We start from the raw sequence: 21,896 nt of genomic DNA on the forward strand, positions 1-21,896 counted from the left end.
TGAAGAATGCGGAAAATCTGAATAAACTAAGGAAGGGAGAAGGGGAGGGAGGGAATACCAGGCTGGGGAATGGGTGTGCATGTGATAAGATGAGCTCAGAAAGCCCATTCTACCAATGGGGAAAGGGAAGTAAACTATACTTGTTAAATATTGACTGTGTACCAGGCTTCTTATATGCCCCAAGCTCCCCTACAACATGTGCAGTCTCATTTAATTGTTACTACTTCCTAATTGGGTAAGTAATATTATTATCATTTTATAAATGAAAAAATTGAATTCCACAATCACACAGGTCACACAATTTTTAAGTGGCAGAGTTAAGATTCGAACCCAGAGCTGTCTGATTCCACTGCCTATGTATTCTCCCCCACCCCATGCTGTGTCCTTAATAAGACAACTTCCCAGAGGGGAGGGATCCCCTAAGTGAATTATGGAGACAAACTTGGAATATCAGATTGGGGGCTAGATTATGGGTAGTCTTAAATGTCAAGAAATTTGAGAGTGACTTAAAGAAAATCTTAAATGAGAAGGAATTTAAATTATCATCTAGGAGAAGAACTTATTAAAAGTAACATTTAAAGAAGAATCTGGGAATGGTTTCTAGGATGAACGGGAACAGTGAGGAAATGGAGGCTGGAGTCTAGACTGGAGGTGATTCCTATCATCTAGAAACAGATAATAATCGTCAGGGGATGATGGACGATCTGGGTAGCCCACCTATCCAGTAATTCCAGCAAGCTCTAAACTGGCAGTGTACGTTGACAGGGTCAAGAACCAGTATTTTCTAGGGGTTGCGTAACAATTCACGTGGCCTGACTAATGGATGCCAAATGCATTCGGAAAGGAAGTGATGTGCACGTAGGTGAAGCCAGTGATGAGCTCTTACCCAACCCTGACATATGTAAATGGACACAAATAAAGGAAGAGAGCCTGGATATAAAAGGAAGGCACGGGTCAGCCAGGTAGCCTCTCCAGGCTCTGGGTTTGAAAATGAAGGTGCTTTTACCATTGACCTTTCTGGCTTTTCTTAGTTCTCCAGGTTGGGCAAAAGATAGGCACTACCACATAGGCATTAAAGAAACCACATGGAACTATGCTCCTACTGGTAGAAATATGCTCAATGGGAAGCCTATTTCAGAAGATCAGTAAGTAATACCTTTGCCTTGAAAAAGTTCCTATCAGAAGCAGAAGTTGGTACTTGTTACTTATTGATAAAATGCTGATGAAGAATTGCCCATGACTGACGCTTTAAGGGCATATATGCTGTTGAAACCACTTTCTTTGTCTTTTTAGTGTAAGCACGGCATGGAAGACAGATATTAATATAAATCAGAAATTGCTCCTTCCTGGGATTCTTGCCACTCTTGCTTTTGTGACACGTTATTTCAGGGCTCTTCACTAATTCTGTGTTTATCATCGATTTTGTTCGAGCGGTGCTCAAGCTATAAAACAATACTTTTCCTTCTGACATGGAGTGTAGGGCAGAGATTGTAAAACCGCAGCATCTTCTTGACTTCTCTCTTCAGACCATTGAAAGGAGGAAATCTGGAGGTTATGAGTGAGATTCTGATTTATTATGTTTGTTGGCCAAAATGCCCTCAGTTCTACCAACAAATCCATTGAAATGTGTCAACTATCCTAAGTCATAAGAATTGCTCTAATGCTTGAGAGCTAAAGTAACCTCGACGTGGGGTGAGAAGCCTTTTTGTGGTTCAGTACAAAGAACTGAGTAAGTCTTTTAAGCCAAAATGCCATGTATATTCTTGCTACACTTGTGCTTGATCTCTTCATCAGACGCCCCAACGCTCTCCTTGCCTTCAACACTTTTTTTGTCTCTCTCCACATTTTTTCCAGTGTCTGAGTTTTCTCTATCAAAATTAGGCTGAAAAGCTTCTTGCTTCTAGTTTCAGTTGATTTAACATTGTTTTCCTTCCAGTCAAAATTTGTTAAAGTTCTCTCTTTTTTTGTTTGTTTATTTTTTACAGAGAGTTTCAGTCCCAAACATATCTACAACAAACCCCAGATAGGATAGGATCTGTCTATAAAAAGGCTTTGTATTTTCAGTTTACTGATGATACATTTCAAACAATCGTTGAGAAACCATCATGGTTGGGATTTTTAGGTCCAATAATTAAGGCAGAGACTGGAGACTTCATTTATATACATGTAAAAAATTTTGCTTCAAGAATCTATAGTCTCCATCCTCACGGACTCTCCTACACGAAAGAAAATGAAGGTAAGCAGATCCTCTTTTTTCACATTTCTGAGCTTTTGCTTATGGAACCCGATACCTCAGGAAAAGCAAGGTAGCCGTGGACTGGTCATCATTATGAACTAGGAGTAGTCTGGGGTGAAGGCAAACTCTTACTTCTGATGTCTTTAATGTTTATATCCATGACAGTCCTCTTTCAATTGCTCATCTTAAATGAGTGACCACCCTTGTGCAATTCCTGGGAAAGAAAACACACTTCTCACTCACAAAAAAAAATAATAATAATTTTTAGGAGACACTCATGAGCTAGATGTTAGGTTGGCAGAAACACTGTTCTCGTTTCCATTTGCTAGTGGATGAGGATTTGCCTCTTGGAAAACATCAGTGTCAAGAGAAATCACTATTTTCCAGACCGTATTTTCTTTCCTAGACATCTACACTCACAACCGCCCAATGGTGTGGGAAAAGGAGGGGAAGAGAATGCCAACAAATAGGGCTTTGTGTTCAACATGGAGCAGGAGGGTCCACGGGTAAAGGATGAGAGGTTAGCCATACTTCAAAGTCTTCTACTGAGTGAAGGAATTTTATCCATAGATGTCAGGGATCTAGCCTCAGAGGTGGAGATCTATGGTGAAATTCTAGGAGAAGAAGAAAGAAAAAGGAACCGGGCCCCAGATTCAGAACCAAGGTAACAGCTCAGGGTAATGTAAGCTGTGCAGAGGGCCACTGGGGACTCCAATGGCTACTCACAGGTAACGCGGATGCCTCTTGATGCCCTGGGTCCCAAAAGACCCAAGTCAGTGTCTAACTGACTTGCAATAAGAAAAGATGGAGGGCAACTCAGGAGCCTGGATCTCTCTATCCAAGATCTAGGCACACAGCGGGTGCACAATAGATGTTTGTGGGATCTGTCAATAAAGGTGATGATAGTTTGTTAATATACTGCCTGCCTTGTTCCAATTTAGTCTAGAAACTAGCCAAGCTGGACATTCAAGTGGAAGCCAAATAAGGTGGATCTAGGGAGGCAGGAGACAGGAGAAAGGACAGGGGAAATGCACACCTTATTCTAAAAATACAAATTAACATACGTTTATGGCTTAATGGCGGAAGCATAAGTCACATTCAATACAGTGTTGTCTAATGGTTACCATGACCGCAGTGCATGTTATGTTTTCTAGGTGCTCTGTATCCTGATAACACTACGGGCCTGCAAAAGGAAGATGACGGTCTGGAGCCAGGGACACAGTATACTTACAAGTGGTTTGTGCAAGAAAATCAGGGGCCTGGCCCCAATGACAGTAGCTGTGTGACGAGGATTTACCACTCCCATGTAGACACTCTAAAAGATGTGGCTTCAGGACTCATTGGACCAATTCTGACTTGTAAAAGAGGTAATGTATTTTTCAGTCTTATTGCAGCCAGTCAACCAGAACATGCGGGCTCTCCCTCGCTGTCCTAGGGGAATTTTGCTCTCCAATGAGCTCCCTTTTCCTGCCTCGACCTTCAGGCTCCAGTCAGGAAAGTCTAGTTGCCATCTTGGACTCCGAGCACTAGGCGGCGATCATGAGTCCAACATCTCAGGTCCAGTCCAATAATGCACGTTGGTCACTAGATGGCAGTTAAACCCGGTAAACTTCACCTTAGCCGCCTTAGCACAAACTTGCTGCCGCCTTTCTCTACTACAGAGAGAAATCTCTCTACTATAGATTCACCCTGTTGAATCAGCAGGGTGGGAGGAATTAGGAAGATGAGAGCCTGTCTGCTGTTCCTTGCATGTTTGGTTCCTTAGGACTCTGTCTGTGCAGGTGCAAGATTTTACTTTTATATTTTAAATCAAATGAGTTAGAATCACCAGTTTATTTTATAGCAAAAATAGTTATTGCAAAGAGGAAGTTTTGCCGTTCTTTCTGTTTCAGGCACGCTGGATGGAGACACTGAAAAAAATATTGACCAGTCTTTTGTTCTGATGTTTTCTATAACTGATGAAAACAGTAGCTGGTATATCGATGACAACATTAATACGTACACTGAACCTGGCCAAGTTAATACCAGTGATCCTGGCTTCCAGGAGAGCAATCACATGCGCTGTAAGATTAAAAAGGACTTTCTCATTCACAGTATCCTATAATTCTAACCTCTGTGATGCTAATTAGTAACTTGCCTTGTTCAAGCTGTTTAGTTGAGTTGACATTTTTCAGTCTTTCACTCAGGGTCTGCTGGTTGATATGCAAGACATCTGGTAAATCCTGCCGGTTTCCAAAGTTTCATAGCAAGTAAAGTGAGGCAGGTGCATCTGTTTTCTAAAGTCTGATATTGATCAAAAGTAGACGGTAAAAGCATAGGAAAGATGCAATTTTAAGGTAATAAAATGCTGTGAAAGAACAAAGGCATAAGTGGCCATTTTATGAAAATGTGCTTCTATTAAGAATTTTTTTGGGAAAGATGCCCGCGTTCTGTCGCCTTTATCTTGGCTCTCTTTTTCTCAGACTTCGATTCTTCCTATTCTTCTCCCGTCTTCACTGCTTCCTGCGTGTCAGCTGACTGTCGCTCCTCTTGACTCCGAATCTTTGTGCCCCATCACTTCTAAGCACACACGATGTTTATGGCCTCCTCTTTTGTGAAACACAAATCAAATCCTGTCGTAGATTATATGTGAGAACAGTGTTGACGCAGTGAGGTTTACCTAACCAGGAAATGGCCCTGATCTACCGTGTTTGATAGGTTACCATACGTGTGTTTTCAGCAATAAATGGATACTTGTACGGAAATCTGCCCAATCTCACCATGTGTGCAGAGGACAAGGTCAGGTGGCATTTTGTTGGCATGGGTGGTGGATCTGACACACACTCCATCTACCTGCACGGACAAACGCTGATCTCCCGGAATCACAGGAAGGACACCATTACCGTCTTCCCTGCCTCGCTGGTAGATGCCTTCATGGTGGCCAAGGGCCCTGGAGAGTGGATGGTGGGCTGCCAGATATATGGTAAGGATTTATTACTTTTACATAATACAGGGTCAGAGAACTTCTAAGGGTACAACCCATTGCAAATGCCTCATCTTCCCGATGGAGAAATTGAGATCTAAGGAGGTGATAGGATTGCCTTCTGGAAGGTCAGTGACAACGTTGGGACTGGAACCTAGGTCTCTGACAGTCTTAACTCTATGACAATAAACCTTTTTAGGTATATAGGGTTTTTTGGTTGTTGTTTTTACAAAAAAACTTTTATCGTCATTAGCCTGTGAGCCTTACAAGAACTCTGAGTGTCAGACAGCGTGGGTATTGTTACAGCTTTTTTTTAACTGAGGAAACAAGTTCCAAGAGGTTAAACACTTGCCCAAAACCCTATAAGATGCAGAGCCAGGAATTACGTAGGATCAAATAATTCTAATCCAGTACTCACTAAACCTCCTAATTTTAGTTTATTTCCCTCTTTAGTCACACTCCCATTGAATGATAAGATGGCCAGTTATGAAGTTACTGATCTTTTCTATTCTTAAATATGACCAAACTCTACATATAATCATGTAAATGTTTTGTTTCATTTTTCAATCAGAAAACATGATTGTCATTAGAACTGAAGAATTTAACTTTTATTTTTTTGTACAAAAATGGAATTTACCTCTCTGATCAAAACCTTTCTTTTTTCTAAGTCCCATACTTTGGTTGGTATCATGCTTCAATTAATTATTTAAACAACTAAACCACAAATATTTATCAGAATTTCCTATGTGCTGTGTCCCTCCCAGGACTGTGGGGAAAAGGAGAACCACACACAAGCTATTATAACTCAAGGACTGAATTTAGTGGTAAAAATGTTCACACTTAGGGCCGGCCCCGTGGCTTAGCGGTTAAGTGCACTCGCTCTGCTGCTGGCGGCCCAGGTTCGGATCCTGGGCGCGCACCAACACACTGCTTCTCTGGCCATGCTGAGGCGGCGTCCCACATACAGCAACTAGAAGGATGTGCAACTATGACATACAACTATCCATTGGGGCTTTGGGGGGAAAATAAATAAATAAATAAAATCTTAAAAAAAAAAGTTCACACTTAGAAAGGAATATCATTTTCAGGATAAAATATGCACTCAGCCCCACTCCTCCTATTTGCCTCCTTGGCAGATGGTGCCTTCAAAACAGGTCTCTGCCCCTCAGCACTGCAGGAAGGACAGGGTCAGCTCTAGGCACAATCGAGAAAGCTTCTGAAAGCTCCTTGACCACAGAGTTTTCTCTGCTGTTTGACAGCAGAGTTTTCTCCTGTGTTTCTTCTCTTTCTGTGTCGTACAGTTGTTTTTTTTTTTTTTTTTTTACTTCCTCACATTGTTATTTTGTAATTACAAGTATACATGAACAGACTTTTGCTGGAAAGAAAGGAAGGAAGAGGAGGGAGGGAGGGAGAATTAGGTGGGGGGCAGCAAGCAGAAAAAGTGGAAGTCTAACATGGTACAGTAGTATATGGGCGTCTGCTCATACCAGCTCGACAGGGCTAAGAGTTAGATAAGCCTGCTGGTAAACTCTTGGTAGCTTCAAATTTGCCACAGTGGGAGTGTTTACATCACAAAAATTAGCAAATAAATCAGATTTTTGTGTTTTTCTTTAGAGAGCTGGTTTAAGAATACACCATTAGTCCAGCCCAACCCCACCACCATCCCACCTCTCTCCCAGAGAGTAATCACTGTAATCAGTTGGGTGTAAATACTTGCAAACCTGTTTACTGTGCCTTTTCACCCAATATGTATGAACGTGTAGAAATAAAAATACATAGCTATGTTTTGTGTTTTGTTTTATGTAAGTAGGTCACGCTACATATGATATTCTGCTGCCTGCTTTCTTCGCTCATCAATATGTTTTGAAATCTTTTCCATGACATTCCCCATACATCTAACTTATTCTTTTAACCTGCTATATAGTTTTCTATATTTGGGGTGTATCCTAATTTATTTAACCATTTACTTACTCATAGACATTTAAACTGCTTTCACTTTTTTGATTTATTAACGATATTGTAGTTAACACCTTTTTATTTGTATCTTTTTATATATGTGCAAATATTTCTTTGGCTAACTACCAAGAAGTGAAATCATGTAATGGAAGCATTTTAATTTTAACAAATGCTGCCAGATTGCTTTCCAAAAAGTCTATACTAATTTATACTGCCACCAACAGTGCTTTGAAATCCAGACACAGCACTGATGCCCTCATGGAAATGTACCTCCTTGACTTTCCTCCTGTCTGCCAACTAGTTAATCTAATAAAACAACTAACTCATTGGTGAATAATTATGGCAACTTCATACCCATGTGAGAAGATGTTTTTGGCCAAATAGACTCTCAAATTCCTCTCAGTAGGCAGATGCCATCTTCATGCAAGAGTTGGCCCAATGCTGGTTATTATTCTTAAGTAATACCCATTCCTCTAACATCCATCTTTGCATCCTAGTCTTTGTACTTATTTCTTACGTTTTAGGTTTTTACACAGATTCCATATGTAAAATACCTCAAATTTCTCAAAGAAAGGGGAAGTTACCATATTGTTGGCTAAAATTAAAAATATATATGGACTGAGAAAAATGTTTCAATAACATTCTCTACTCGGGTTTGCTGTTTTTCAGAGGGTATGCAGGCCTTTTTCAATGTGAGGAATTGCCAAAAACCTTCAACAAATGTTACTGGGACACATGTTATCTATTACTATATTGCTGCTGAAGAAATTCTTTGGAACTATGCTCCATCTGGCATAGATTTCTTCACTAAAAAAAATTTAACAGCAGCTGGAAGGTAATGATTCAGAGATTAAAATATTTATGGTTAAGTAAAGATAACTGAAATTTTGTAGCCAGCTATTCCTAAAAAGGGTTCAGCATCTTATAATAAGAAGCTACTGAAAATAAAGGTAGAAAAATAATTATATCAATAATTGGAAAATATTGAGCCTAAGGATCATTGCCACACAGTTTTTCTTTAAACGCCTTAGCAGCCAATGCAAAGGAAAACCTACTGTTCATCTTTTTCCTAGCACTAAATTTTAAAATGGATTTATTTTATAATTATGAGACATTTAACAACATCAATTTTACGAAAATTTAAAAACGTTCTTCATGTGTAATTTATAATTTCCTGCTAAGATCTGAAGGCACAATTAAGTTATTTCCTGTGATATCCTTAAATCATACTATATAAATATTTCTTACTCAATAACTCCTAAGAATATATTACTGATTGCTACTTTAATGAGCAAAAACTAAGACTAACATACATTACTGTGGCATCAGCGTTTAAAAGTGCACTAAAAATTTTTCTGATAGTCCAACTGCTAACTATATTTACCAATTTGAAGATTACAGGAGTTTTAATCCTTCTGGTCTATTGAATGATAGTTATGTTCCAGAAAATATCAAGTTCTAAAACCACCAAAAAATAATGTTTTCCATGGTATTTATTTTTCTCTAATTCATTCACAGAAAATTTGAGGAAACTAAGAATATCAAGAGAATATTTTCTCTTCTTATATTTTAAGCTCATCAATAAATTATTCAGTCTGTGTAAAGGACATTTTCTATTAATTGTGAGAAAGATATATGCGCTTAGAGCAAAAATTTGATTCAGAGTCAGGTCCAACCCTCATTTTATATTGACTAAAATAAGTATGATTTAATAGATTCTTTCGGCTTGCTTGGTTCTCCCAGCTGTGAAATTCTAGGATGTCTTAGCACCGCAAGTCACCACTTCACTACTAGGGACCACTTTTCCTCAAGGGATTCCATTTTATTGTATTATAATAGAATAAAAAAATAAGAATGCTAGCTCTCATCTTAACATTCCAGCATCTCTGCACATAGTTGTTTTAAAAGCAATGTTTGTTACTACCTGCCTGGAAAAAATCAGACATAATGTCTGTTTAATTTTTATTCCAAAAGAAAATCTGTAAGCTACTAGGTAGACAGACATAGGTACTTGTGTACACAGACATAGACAAAAGACGGAAAGGACATCCATGGAAATATTGACAGTGTTAAATATAGATGATGGGATTATGAAGATTTTAATTTTCTTCGTTATAATTTTCCTTATTTCCCAAATTGTTTACAATGAGCATGCATTGCTTTTATACCTAATTACAAGAACTTTAAAACAGATGTATGTAGATTCTTGCTTTCTTTTCACATGATCACTGTAAATTTAAAAGTTCTTTGTGTATCTACTTTCTCTAACAGTGAATCCCAGCCGTATTTTGAACAAAGCCCAACCAGAATCGGGGGAACTTACAAAAAACTAGTTTACCGTGAATACACAGATGCTTCCTTCCGAACGCAGAAGGCAAGAGACGAGCACCTTGGAATTCTTGGTAAAATTCTATTGATAGCTTGCAGGGTTATAAACACCATTTACACATATTCTGTGCAATCAAAATAGCATTAATCAACTCAGTTTTAGAGATTTTAGGGGTCATCTTATACCCTTATGAAAACAATACATTCTGATTCACCCAATTTTAAACAACATTCTTGTGTCCCTGTAAATCCAACAAGAGTAATATATTTGTGTGGTCCAAAGTGACTTCCTAAGACCCCGAATCATCTAGACCTCTTGCAGGTGGACACATTTCTGTCACAGCATCATCCCTTTAATTTGGTCCTAGAAGAACCTTACCCAAGTAATACAATCTGATAATTACATTTATGAAAACCAAGGACAGCTGCTAACTCTGTTGCTTTCAGGGCCTGTCATTAAGGCGGAGGTGGGACAGATCATCAAGGTCACTTTCTATAACAATGCTTGCCTGCCGCTCAGCATCCATCCTCATGGACTGCGCTACAACAAGAGCAACGAGGGCTCATTCTACAGAACACCCAGGGGAGGTAAGTAGGCCTCAGGGAGGTCTGAGCCAGGCATGCTGCGGTGTAACCCCAGCAAGAAAATAAAACGCCTCCCAAAATTATTGTGTAGCCCACTTTTCCCAACAACTTTGTGTACTTACTGTGACAGAGCGATTCCCTCAGCCCCTTTCAAGTGTCACCCAAGGTGCTCCAAGTTGAGCAAGATACAGTCCTTGCTCTCAGAGATCCCACAGTCTAGACTAGGGTACTTCGGTCCTAGGTCCTACTTCACAAATGTTTATTTCTTACTAGGTACCCCTCCACCCTCCTCACACGTAAATCCTGGCTCAACCTTTGTCTATACCTGGGAAGTTCCAGGAGACGTGGGTCCTACCTCCACAGATCCCACCTGCCTGACCTGGTTATACTACTCCTCAGTAAATCAGACGAGAGACACCAACAGCGGCCTTGTAGGGCCTCTCCTCGTGTGCAGAAATGGAAGTCTTGGAGAGGAGGGCCGACAAGTGAGTCATGGGACTTGGGCTGTTGTGCCTTGCTGAGAGGTTGCCTGAGATGGGACTGCAGGGAAAGGCAATGTGGCATTGAGCAGCTTCAGCTCTTCTGTGTGACTCCCTTCTTTCCTCAACTCCAGACCTGTCTCTTCCTCTGCCCAGTGTACACCCATCCTAGCGTGTTCCACAGACAACTCTAACTCCATTTGGCTATTTCAACTCTTCGTCTCCCTCTGGACAGCCACCACCCAGCCCTCCTCCTGCTTTTTTTCTTTATTCTATCTCTTAGTTAATGACACCACCAAGCCTGGGACTTCTCTCAGCAACTCCTTCTTTCTCACCTCCAACATTAGTCACCAAATTTCTAATACCACTGCCTTATTTTAGGCACTATCATTTCCTTCTGAATTCCTTTAACCCTCTAACTCCTGTCCCCATTCTCATCCTGCTTCAGTATAGCTCCACGTCCCTCCCTTTCGAATCTGATTATAGCACCCTCCAAACTAAAAATCACCCTGTTACTGCACAAAATTGGAGTTCTCTGCCCGATGTGCATAAACAAGCCAATTAATTATGGCATCAGCCTTTGGGAAAAGAGATCAGCTTTATTCTGTGAGATCAATCTGCAGGGAGAACAGAGGGCGTGTCTGAGGACAGATCTTCAGATCTGTCTGCCCGATTCAGGACTTGGGGGGAAATTTAAGAAGTTAGGGAGGACAGGCTGGCACGCACAAATGCTGGTGGGACAGGTTTTGATTGGTGGGCTTCAAGCATTTATGGTAAGATTTTAAACATTTATGATGGCGTTCTAAACATTTATGGTGAGGTTCTAAACGTTTATGGTAAGGTTCCACACATTTTCGGTGTGGTGGGGAAGGAATTTTAACACTGAGTCTTCCTGAATGAGGGACCGACTCCTCGCTTCTGTGGAGAGTCTGACTTTCAAGTTCTGGTGGTGTCTCAGTCCTTGGGTTCCACGGGAAGGAGGATCTTTGGTCTCCAGGTCATTTCAGGTCATGATTTCTTCTTTTGTCGTGCCCTGGCTGTGTGACTTTGCAGATTTTCTGAAAGGCAATTCTTAATCACTCTGTTGATAAGAGGTGGGGTCTGTTGAACTGGTCCTGGAGGGCCTGCAGTTACAACGCCACCATTTGTTGGCTCAGGAGCCAGCACGTCAGACCCCACTGGTCCCTCCAGACTCACGCCCCCTCGCCCACCCTGCACAAGCCATTCTGGCCTCACTGCAGGGTTAGCGTTCGAGTCCCTGAGTGAGGAAGGCTAATTCACATCTCTTTGACCTTGCCCTTCTCTCTGGAATGGTCTTTCCTCACTGTTTTACCCGCTAAAAGGGGAGACATTTTTAAAACTCGGACTGAAGATCCCTTCCTTCCCTTCAGACAATATTCTCTAATGTTACTTGAAGTTCCCGCAGGGCCCTCTAGTTCCTTGTGGAGGTTTCTATTACAGCACTCAACTGTGTGATTATTTTTACTGGCCAGTCTCTCCCTCTAGACTAGAAGTTCCTTGAAAGCACATTAATTATTAACTTTCTGTAACAACCACGGCCCATCTCTAGCGTGTGGGAGGTGCTCCATAAATGCCTGAGGATGCCCTTGTTCCTCACTCACAAGGGAACTAACATCCAAGTTCATTCCTGCATTTCTAATTCATATGTAATAAAGCCTTATAAATTCCCAAATATAAGTATATGTGTAATTGAATGTATATTTTATTTAAAAATGTGACTATATATTCATCTATATAATGAAAGTCATATGAAATAGTCTCATAATTCTTATAGTACATATAATTTTTACATTTTATCCAAAAATATAAGTATATATACATATTTAATTTCTTCATAAACCCTGAAAATGCAGGCTTTCTAGAATTGAAAACATTTTGACTTACTTTCCACAAAGCATCCTATGAAAAGCCACTATAAACATCTGTGATTATACGGTTTAGTTTTATGGAGGTCAGATGTAGGAGTCACTGAGTAAGAGCTTTGTATGAAAACAGCCATAGAAGTTTCTCCCAACTTTTTATTTCTGTGATAAATCCATTCACTGGGATTCACTCCCTTATATAAAATTTCCATAAGGGGAGAAGTCATTTGATCAGATTTTCCAGGACTACACAAATTCCCTTGTATGGGAAATCCTGTGTGCAGATCAGCCGTTTGACTAGACTTTGAATATGGACCACCTGTACTTCACGTCTATTCGTTTGTCTATTCTCATCCACAGAAAGGAATAGACAAAGAGTTTTACCTACTTGCCACAATATTTGATGAAAATAAAAGTTTCCTCTTGGATGAAAATATCAGAACATTTATCACACAGCCTGAAAATGTGGATAAAGAGGATCCAGACTTCCAAAACTCTAACAAGATGTACTGTAAGGGAACATTTCATTTACAAGATAAATGCGTTGAGCAATTGTTTAGTTTCATTTTGCCTAAAGAATTACAGATTACTCAAGAAAGACTTCCATTTCCCCCTCTGTGTTTGGCTAATGTGCTTTATGTTTCCTTTATTTTTTTTTTAAGATTTTATTTATTTATTTATTTTCCCCCCAAAGCCCCAGTAGATAGTTGTTTGTCATAGCTGCACATCCTTCTAGTTGCTGTATGTGGGACAGGCCTCAGCATGACAGGACAAGCGGTGCGTTGGTGCGCGCCCGGATCCGAACCCGGGCCGCCAGCAGCAGAGCGCGTGCACTTAACTGCTAAGCCACGGGGCCAGCCCTTTATGTTTCCTTTAAATATAATTTCCCAATAAAAATATTGTCTGCTGAGGTGATTATGTTAAATTCAATTTACCAAATATTTATCAAGGCCTTTTTGGTGCATACATTTTAGCTATTGCTAAATGTGAGACAGAAAAGTCATGTATTTCTCTATTGCCAAATGAGTGGACTGGGTGGGTGGGGTGTTTGTTGAGTTGGTTGGTTATTTTGTTGGTTGGTTTATAAAGACTGTAAGGTGTAGAGGGAAAAGGATTGGTCTAGAATCTGGAGACTCGAACTCTAGTCTTAATAGTTCCATTCATTTGCTTAATGGCACTGGAGAAGTAACGGCCTCTCTGGCCTTAGTTCCCTCAAATCCAAAAGGAAAGAGTTGTCTCGGGTGACCGTGAGATTATTACATAGATGAACTGCTTTATGATTAATCCTTCATTGAATTTCAAAAGATGTCAAATACCAGTAAATTAAATTTTCTTTTCTTTGTCACCGATGTCACGCAGCCATAAACGGCTTCATGTACGGAAATCTGCCCGGACTGGACATGTGCTTAGGAGACAAGGTTTCATGGCATGTCTTTAGTGTGGGATCACAGGACGACCTACATGGGATATATTTTTCAGGAAATACCTTCACTTCCTTAGGAGCAAGGAAGGACACTCTAGCTGTGTTTCCCCACAACTCCCAGACACTTCTTATGACACCTGATTCCACAGGTGAGTAGTGGATCTTCTTCGGCCTAAAACACATCCAAAGTATGAAAAGGCAGTGTCTTTATATGCCCTGAATTTTCTGTTTGTACGGAAAAACAAACGGAACTTATACAAACAGTGCTTGGAAAACATTTGCACTGCTCCATTTAATTTATAGGAGCATTAGTGTATCATTTTCCTGTATGTAAAAATCCCCTTGGCTCTCCTGGTTTTCTCTTCCTGGGCTCCAGGCTCTAAATCAGCCCACACGCCTCAAGAGCGATGAAGAGGTTTTGCAGCCTTTTAACTTGTTTTCATCCTATTATCTGCTGCATTTCTTACTCTCCTGTCCGTTTGTTCCCAGGCCTTCCTCCGGCTTCTACCTTACCCCCTCCCTGTGCCTCCCTCTCTTTACTCCTCTCCTTGATAGCTCTGCTCTCTAGAAAAATGTTTTGACTTCAATGAGGCTGATTGTTGCTGGCAACATTTTTTCTAAAGACACCTCATATCAGAGAATTGTTGGGGGATCAGAGAAGCTGAGCCTCCCTTCTGAACCTAATTCCTTCATTTGTAAAACAAGGATTGTAATAATTTGTAATCCACAAAAAGGAATAGACAATGGTCAGATGAGATAGACGTAGTATAGAGTAAAGTGCCTGGCATATGTTAGTCTTTCAATAAGATGTTAGCTCCTCCTTTTATCCTGCAGATCCACCTTCACCCCCCCCCAAAAAAAAAGCAGGGCACCAGCCCTGTCGCCTAGTGGTTACGTTCGGTGCACTCCACTTCAGCAGTCCGGGTTCATTTCCCAGGTGTGGACCTACATCACTCATCGGTGTCTATGCTGTGGCAGCAACCCACGTACAAAACAGAGGAAGATTGGCACGGATGTTAGCTCAGGGTGAATCTTCTTCAAGCAAAAAGAGGAAGACTGGCGACAGATGTTAGCTCAGGAGAATCTTTCTCAGCAGGAAAAAAAAAAAATCCATTCATCTTGGTCAAAAATTCCTGGCACCAATCAAATCCCGGCTACACAGTAAACCAGCTACCCGGTATTGGTACCTTAACTCTTTGTGATACCACAGATTCATCCAGCTACATTTTCTACATTTCAAAATTTGTTATTTCACTTTCGAACAAACAAAACCTGGGCTTAAGAGCAGTTGGAGGAAAGAAAGAAAGAGCTCTATCTCTGCCCTCTTTCTCTTCTCTGCTGTGTGCGCTGGCTCAGTGGCAAAGTCCGTCCCTGTCCCCGCCCTACTTCTTCCTCTCCTTTCCCCTGTGGATGTTTTCCTGAACTTAAAGAGAAGCTGTCTGGGGGCCGGCCCAGTGGCGTGGTGGTTAAGTTCATGCGCTCCCTTTGGCGGCCTGGGGTTCGCAGGTTCGGATCCCAGGCTCGGACCTATGCACCTCTCATCAAGCCATGCTGTGGCAGGCGTTCCACAGATAAAGTAGAGGAATATAGGCACGGATGTTAGCTCAGGGCTAATCTTCCTCAGCAAAAAGAGGAGGATTGGCAACAGATGTTAGCTCACAGCCAATCTTCCTCACCAAAAAAAAAAGAAAAAGAAAAAGAAAAAGAAACTGCCCCTCATTCTCTTTCCTAAACAATATCACTTGCGGTAAACATGGAGAGATGCCCGCTCCGTGTCAAGCACTGGGCTATATGGCAGTTCTTCCATTCTAAACAAACTCTCTTTCCCAAACCCTTTGAGTCTGAAAGTTTTGCTTCCTTGTCAGTCTTCTTCAATCTTCCACAGAAAGTAATAGTGACAACAGAAATATATAGAGTTGAAAGGGCATTAGTGCTGATGAAGGTGACAATAAGAGGCAGTGTCAGAATGTGGTGGGCATAAAGTTACCAAAATAAAAGAAAGACAACTGGAATTCACTGGTCTGAACCATGCTGGAGTTTTTGTTGTGGTCGCCGTTTTGGGTTTTTAACGTGTTAGTCTGATTCCCTTCAACTCCTTTCATTCCATCCACTGCTACCTCTCTGCTCCAAGCCTCCACCACCTTCTCTGAGTGTTGTACAGCCTCCTAACAGCCTCCTTCCTTCCGCCCTTGCCACTCCGGTCTGTTCTCATCATAGTCGCCAGAGTGTCCTTATCACGCTCATCGACTCAAACCCCACAGTGGCTCCCCATTTCTCTGGGTGAAAGCTACAGACTTTTCAGTGGCCCACAAGAACCCCCAGACCCAGCCCTCCACCCCCAGGCTTGTCTCCTAGCCCTCTCTGCCACCCTGCTGCAGACGCACAGGCGTCTTAGATGGTCTCCAGACACAGCACACAGGCTTCCGGCTGGGGCTTTTGCTGCCTGTTTCCTCTGCCTGGACTGCTCTTCCCCTAGATCCACCTCACCTCTCAGGAGTCTTCCGCTAACTGTCACTCTCCCATCAAGGCCTACCCTGATCACCCTATAAAACACTGCTCATTGCTCTCTTAACCCCACACACACACACCCAGAATTCACAGTCCCCCTTACACTCTTCTACTTGTTTCTTAAATCCATATCACTTATCACCTTCCAACACACATAAAAGTTACTCACTATGATTATTGTCTGTCTCTACAACACCTTGTAATGTAAACTGTAAGGACAAGGGTTTTTAATTGTTTTGTTCACTGATGTTTCCCCAGTGCCTCAGAAATATGCCCAGCATGAAGAGGATACCCGATAAATATTTGTCAAATTAATGAAAGAATGAATGAACTGTCTTACTGTATTTCTTTGGGGGGGTAAATATCTTATAGATGACATCACAGAGAAATCTATCTGAATGCAAAGTGTTAAGCATTGTTTTCTTATTCACCTCCAGGAATTTTTAATGTGGTTTGTATGACAACAGAGCACTATCTAGGAGGCATGAAGCATAAATACCACGTGAGGCAGTGTTCAGAGCCCAGCCTTGATCTAAAACAGTGCCAGGAAGAGAAGACTATTTATATCGCAGCTGAGGAAATCGTGTGGGATTTTTCTCCAAGCAGGAAGTGGGAGAAGGAACTGCATCGTCTACAAGGAAATAAGTATGGCGATTACTTCAGTCTCTAATTAGAAAGAGTTCACTCTGTAGTGCTCCACCCTTCCTTTCAGCCCCTCGTGTGTGTGTGTGTGTGTGTGTGTGTGTGTGTGTGTGTGTGTTTAGGATACATTCAATTACAAATAACTTCAAAATGTGTGCGTGTGATATCTTCAATTATAAATGACTTCAAACTTGGCTAAATATCTACATAACTTCTTCCGTGCTGTTTCCCCCTGTGTCGCTCTTCGCTTCCTGCATCCTGTCTTCCTGCACGTGTTAGCATCCAGTCTCACCATGTTGAGGCATAATAAACATCACTGCAGCTGCATTTAACATGTGGAATCAGTCAGATTTTCCTTCTGTCTTCACTTCTTTCTGTCCATCTCTATTCATCTGGGAACCGCAAACTGAAGCCTCTGATTTTTCTCTTTTTGTAAAATTTGATTTCTTTCTCTGATTTTCTCTCTTACTATTTATTCATTCGTCAAAACTAAAATTTCATCCTGAAAACATGTTTTAAAGTGCAGAATGAATATCAACAGTCTTACCGGAATTAATATATTTTTTAAAAAAGAAGAATTACTTTCCAAGGTAAAATAGCCTCTAGATATTAATAAATTGCATTCTTTCAATAAGAAGTTCTTCCATATGGGAATTTGTCTAATTTAAGGGTTAAGCTAACTAATTCATGGTTTTTTGGTTTTGTTTTTGTTTTCTTAAAGCAACACAAACATATATTTGGATAGAACTGGGATGTTTCTTGGGTCCAAATACAAGAAAGTCGTATACCGTCAATACGATGATATCACATTCATGAATCAAACAAAAAGAAATGAAGATGACAAACATCTGGATATACTAGGTATTGATATACTGTAGGTTGGTTTGGGGGTTTTTCTTGTCCTCAGCCACTAGAGATTGTTCATGCATTGAGGATCTTGTCAGCCTCCACCTTGACAGAGGAAAGTGCCTGTAATTCTTTTTTTTGTTGTTTTTGTTTTTTTATATATATATATTTTTAATTTTTTGTTTATTGCAGTAACATTGGTTTATAACATTGTATAAATTTCAGGTGTACATCATTATACTTCTATGTCTGCATAGATTACATCATGTTCACCACTCCAATACTAATTACAACCCATCACCACACACTTGTGCCGAATTATCCCTTTCACCCTCCTCCCTCCCCCCTTCCCCTCTGGTAACCACCAATCCAATCTCTGTCTCTATGTGTTTGTTTGTTGTTGTTATTATCTACTACTTAATGAGGGAAATCATACGGCATTTGACCTTCTCCCTCTGACTTATTTCACTTTGCATAATACCCTCAGTGTCCATCCATGTTGTCACAAACGGCTGGATTTCATCTGTTTCTTATGGCTGAGTAGTATTCCATTGTGTATATATACCACATCTTCTTTATCCATTCATCCCTTGATGGGCACTTAGGTTACTTCCAAGTCTTGGCTATTGTGAATAACGCTGCAGTGAACACAGGGGTGCATGTACCTTTACAAATTGGTGTTTTCAAGTTCTTTGGATAAATACCCAGCAGTGGAATAACTGGATCATATGGTAGTTCTATCCTTAATTTTTTGAGGAATCTCTATACTGTTTTCCATAGTGGCTGCACCAGTTTGAAAGTACCTGTAATTCTAACTCTAGTTTGTCTGCTGATAGGCACTTTTACTGTGAAAATAAAATTGATTCAAGTATTGTTTCATGGAAAATAAAGAGACCATAGAAAATTAATATGGTCAGTTTCAGATTACTTCGTTTCTTGCGCTCAGAATCCAAGAATTCTAGAAGGACCTTAGAAGTAGCATTTAGAGATAATTTCACTGAAATTAAAACGAAGCCCAGGAGCACTACTCTAGTGAGGATGGGGAATTCTTCATTTAAATTTGTGTTTAATTTAAAAACTTAAAGTGTTAAGATTTAATTTCATCTTCTGTGCAAGAGTGAGGAAAATTACAGCCCTTTCTTTACCCCCAAACACCCACGTGTAACATTGCCATAAGTCACAAAGAATTTCCAGAAGTCACATGGCATGTCCATAGGTCACATGATGTTCCTATGTCGTGTGGCATTTCTGTATGTTGCATAGTATTTCCAGAAGTCACACGGCATTTCCATAAGCTCAAATCCTGTTCGGGTCCTGGTGTCTGTGTGTCTTTGGATGCCATTCTCTGGTGTGGAGATGGATTTACATGCTGAGGAGGAGGAACTTTTATTTTTCTTGGCTCCTCAGTGGCCTCTTGAGCTTGTCTCTCTGGGACTCCAAGAGGGAGGTCTGTGCTACCCGGTTCTCACTGCTGTTAGGTGGGCCCCTATCTGTAGTAACAGCAGGATATTTGTTTTCTGTAGGATTCTGGCCAAATGCACCAAGATAAATAACACACTATGACCCTTTAGATGCCATTATTACTTATACAGAAAAGGAAAACACTTTACGGAGAAGGAGAAGCAAGCAGAGTGTTTGGGGAGGAGGAATTGCCATGGGGCAAAGAGGTGCTGTCTTTCGCTAGCATCTAGTGCCCAGAAGGGCTCTTCCAGGCTCTGATTACAGTAATTACAGCTCGAGTTTGAGGAGAGTTCTTACTGCTTAGTCCATCTCAAAACCACCTCTGTTTCAGAATTTTTAGAGCCATCAATTCAGTCTGCTTCCAAATAGAAAGAAGATTTGTAACAAATTTTACACCCGCATTTCTTGGCCTGGGATGGGAGGGAAGAAGAGTAAAATGAAGGGATCTTTAATCTGTGAGAGAGAAAAGCACCCTGGGTCAATAAAAAGTGTGGCAGCTCCTCCCTGCCTCCACCAGGGGAAAGGAAGAAGAATCAAAGGCTTAAATGATGAGGCTGGTCAAGAAAGGAAACAGAGTTCTTCTAAACTGTGTGTGTTCATAGGCGTTCACTGATGCTCATCAAGGTAAGTTTTCTAGAGCGAGAGCTTATAAAGATGGCTTAAATTTTCCAGGCAAGAACCATGTTGCATAGATCAGCAATGGTCCACTTGTTAAATGTTGTTTGTGTTTCATTTGGCCACATGTTAGGGAAAGAGACAAGAATAAGTCACTGTATAAATACTTACGAGGACAGGTGACTCATCGTTTAAAATAAATAACAATTATCCACGCATTTTCCTTTTTATATTCCCTAGGTCCTTTAATACTTCTCAACCCTGGTCAAAAACTCCGAATTATCTTTAAAAATAAGGCCTCAAGACCATATTCTATTCATGCTCATGGAGTGAGAACAAATTCTTCCACTGTTGTTCCAACACAGCCAGGTAACTGCTTTGGGACAAAGAAAAGCCCTAGAGATTTTATGCAGGACTGTGGGGCTAATGTTTTTCCTAAATACAGTCTAGGTCCAGATGAGGGACCAGTGGACTAGTAAGAAGGGTGTGAAGGACGAGTCTGGGAGAGGAGGTCCTTTTGCAAATCTGAGTTTGCTTCCAGGGTAGGGCATCATGAGCAAAGCTCCCCAGTGTATACAGTTTCTCCTCTAGGGCCACCCTCCCTCCCACCTCTCCACCTGTCCAGCTGCCAGGTGTTCTGATGCTATGCTCAATCTTTCCAACTCAAGTGCTAAAGTAGGAGTTGAGTACAAGATGCTGTGTGTGAGGGAGGGGGTAGGGGAGAGAGTTGAGCCACTAAGAGGAAGTGATAAACCTCACGTATTAATGTTTCTGTGGCATCACCACTATACAGCATGCCATTCGGCATTCTCAACTCAGAAGAAAAGGAGCACTTTTTAATATCAATGCCCAGGAAGCAGACTCTGAAATCAAGATCTGTGTGCAGGTAGTGCTCTTGGGATCGACGACTGTGCAAAGAAAGAGAAAGAAGCAGAACTGGGCAGGGGGAGAGGTTGAGCAGATGAGAAGTTCTGAAGATAGGGGGCCCTCAGCTGTCCCGAGTTGGGGTGAGAGAGCTGGGCCCTCATGCCCCTGCCTCAGTCATGGGATGCAGGCTTGGGTGAGGTGGCTCTCTTCAGCCAAGGCTGTCTTCAAGGGGGTTGACACCAGGTGGAGCAACAAGACCTTCATTTTTAAAGGGGGATCTGAGAGGGGCATCCAGAATGTCCACCATGGTTGCCCACCAAAACAAGTAGTTCTGGGAATTAAGGGTGTCAAGGAAAGAGCCAAATTCAGAAAGGGAAGATTTGTGGGGCAGAGGGACTGAAGGTAGACTTTGATGGTAGGTGAAATATTCCCTTTTTATTTTTTATTTTTTTTGGTGAGGAAGATTAGCCCTGAGCTAACATCTGTTGCCAATCCTCCTCTTTTTGCTGAGGAAGATTGGCCCTGGGCTAACATCCGTGCCCATCTTCCTCCACTTTGTATGTGGGACGCCTGCCACAGCGTGGCTTGATAAGCGGTATGTAGGTCTTCACCTGGGATCTGAACCAGGAAACGTGGGCCGCCAAAGTGGAGCATGCGAACTTAACCACTATGCCACTGGGCCGGCCCTATCCCTTTTGATTTTAAAAACAGACAGTCCTATGCTGGACTCACCAATATGAATCTCCTACCAAGAGAGTTTGCAAGTCAGCACTCTGTTCTGATTAGTCAGGAAAGAATCACATTACACGCATTCCACAAAAGCTTCTGAGTGCCAACTGTGCCCTGGGCACTGTGTGGTGTGCTGGAAGGGGATGGTTAGTACAAAGTAGATTGTTAAAGATGGGGAATCGGGGAGGCTGGGGATGGGATTGGTTAATGGAGGAGAAAGACTATGTCACAAGTACTTGGGAAAATTAATTGAAGCCTCTGGAAGTGAGAGATGTAGGATTATGCAGGGAGAGGTGGGGACTGGGAACCAAAAGAACATTCCCGCAAGAGTCAAGAGGATTTAGATTCTGTAGGGCTAATGCAAACAGCTTCGGGG

General features: G+C 41.3%; 1 protein-coding gene across 1 annotated transcript in view; it reads left to right on the forward strand.

Annotated features, from left to right (window-relative positions):
- Positions 1 to 990: 990 nt before the first annotated feature.
- Positions 991 to 21,896, forward strand: part of LOC131411398 (ceruloplasmin-like) — a 38,423-nt gene continuing 17,517 nt past the window's right edge. The window contains exons 1-15 of the mRNA XM_058550211.1: positions 991 to 1,145; positions 1,986 to 2,236; positions 3,391 to 3,603; positions 4,129 to 4,299; positions 4,956 to 5,198; positions 7,824 to 7,989; positions 9,426 to 9,556; positions 9,930 to 10,074; positions 10,274 to 10,281; positions 10,341 to 10,552; positions 12,790 to 12,940; positions 13,789 to 14,001; positions 16,798 to 17,005; positions 17,724 to 17,863; positions 20,165 to 20,293. Coding sequence (XP_058406194.1) covers positions 991 to 1,145; positions 1,986 to 2,236; positions 3,391 to 3,603; positions 4,129 to 4,299; positions 4,956 to 5,198; positions 7,824 to 7,989; positions 9,426 to 9,556; positions 9,930 to 10,074; positions 10,274 to 10,281; positions 10,341 to 10,552; positions 12,790 to 12,940; positions 13,789 to 14,001; positions 16,798 to 17,005; positions 17,724 to 17,863; positions 20,165 to 20,293 — 2,536 coding nt within the window. The remainder of the gene's footprint in view (positions 1,146 to 1,985; positions 2,237 to 3,390; positions 3,604 to 4,128; positions 4,300 to 4,955; positions 5,199 to 7,823; positions 7,990 to 9,425; positions 9,557 to 9,929; positions 10,075 to 10,273; positions 10,282 to 10,340; positions 10,553 to 12,789; positions 12,941 to 13,788; positions 14,002 to 16,797; positions 17,006 to 17,723; positions 17,864 to 20,164; positions 20,294 to 21,896) is intronic.

This window comes from Diceros bicornis, chromosome 2, assembly GCF_020826845.1.
Source record: "Diceros bicornis minor isolate mBicDic1 chromosome 2, mDicBic1.mat.cur, whole genome shotgun sequence".
NCBI lineage: Eukaryota > Metazoa > Chordata > Mammalia > Perissodactyla > Rhinocerotidae > Diceros > Diceros bicornis.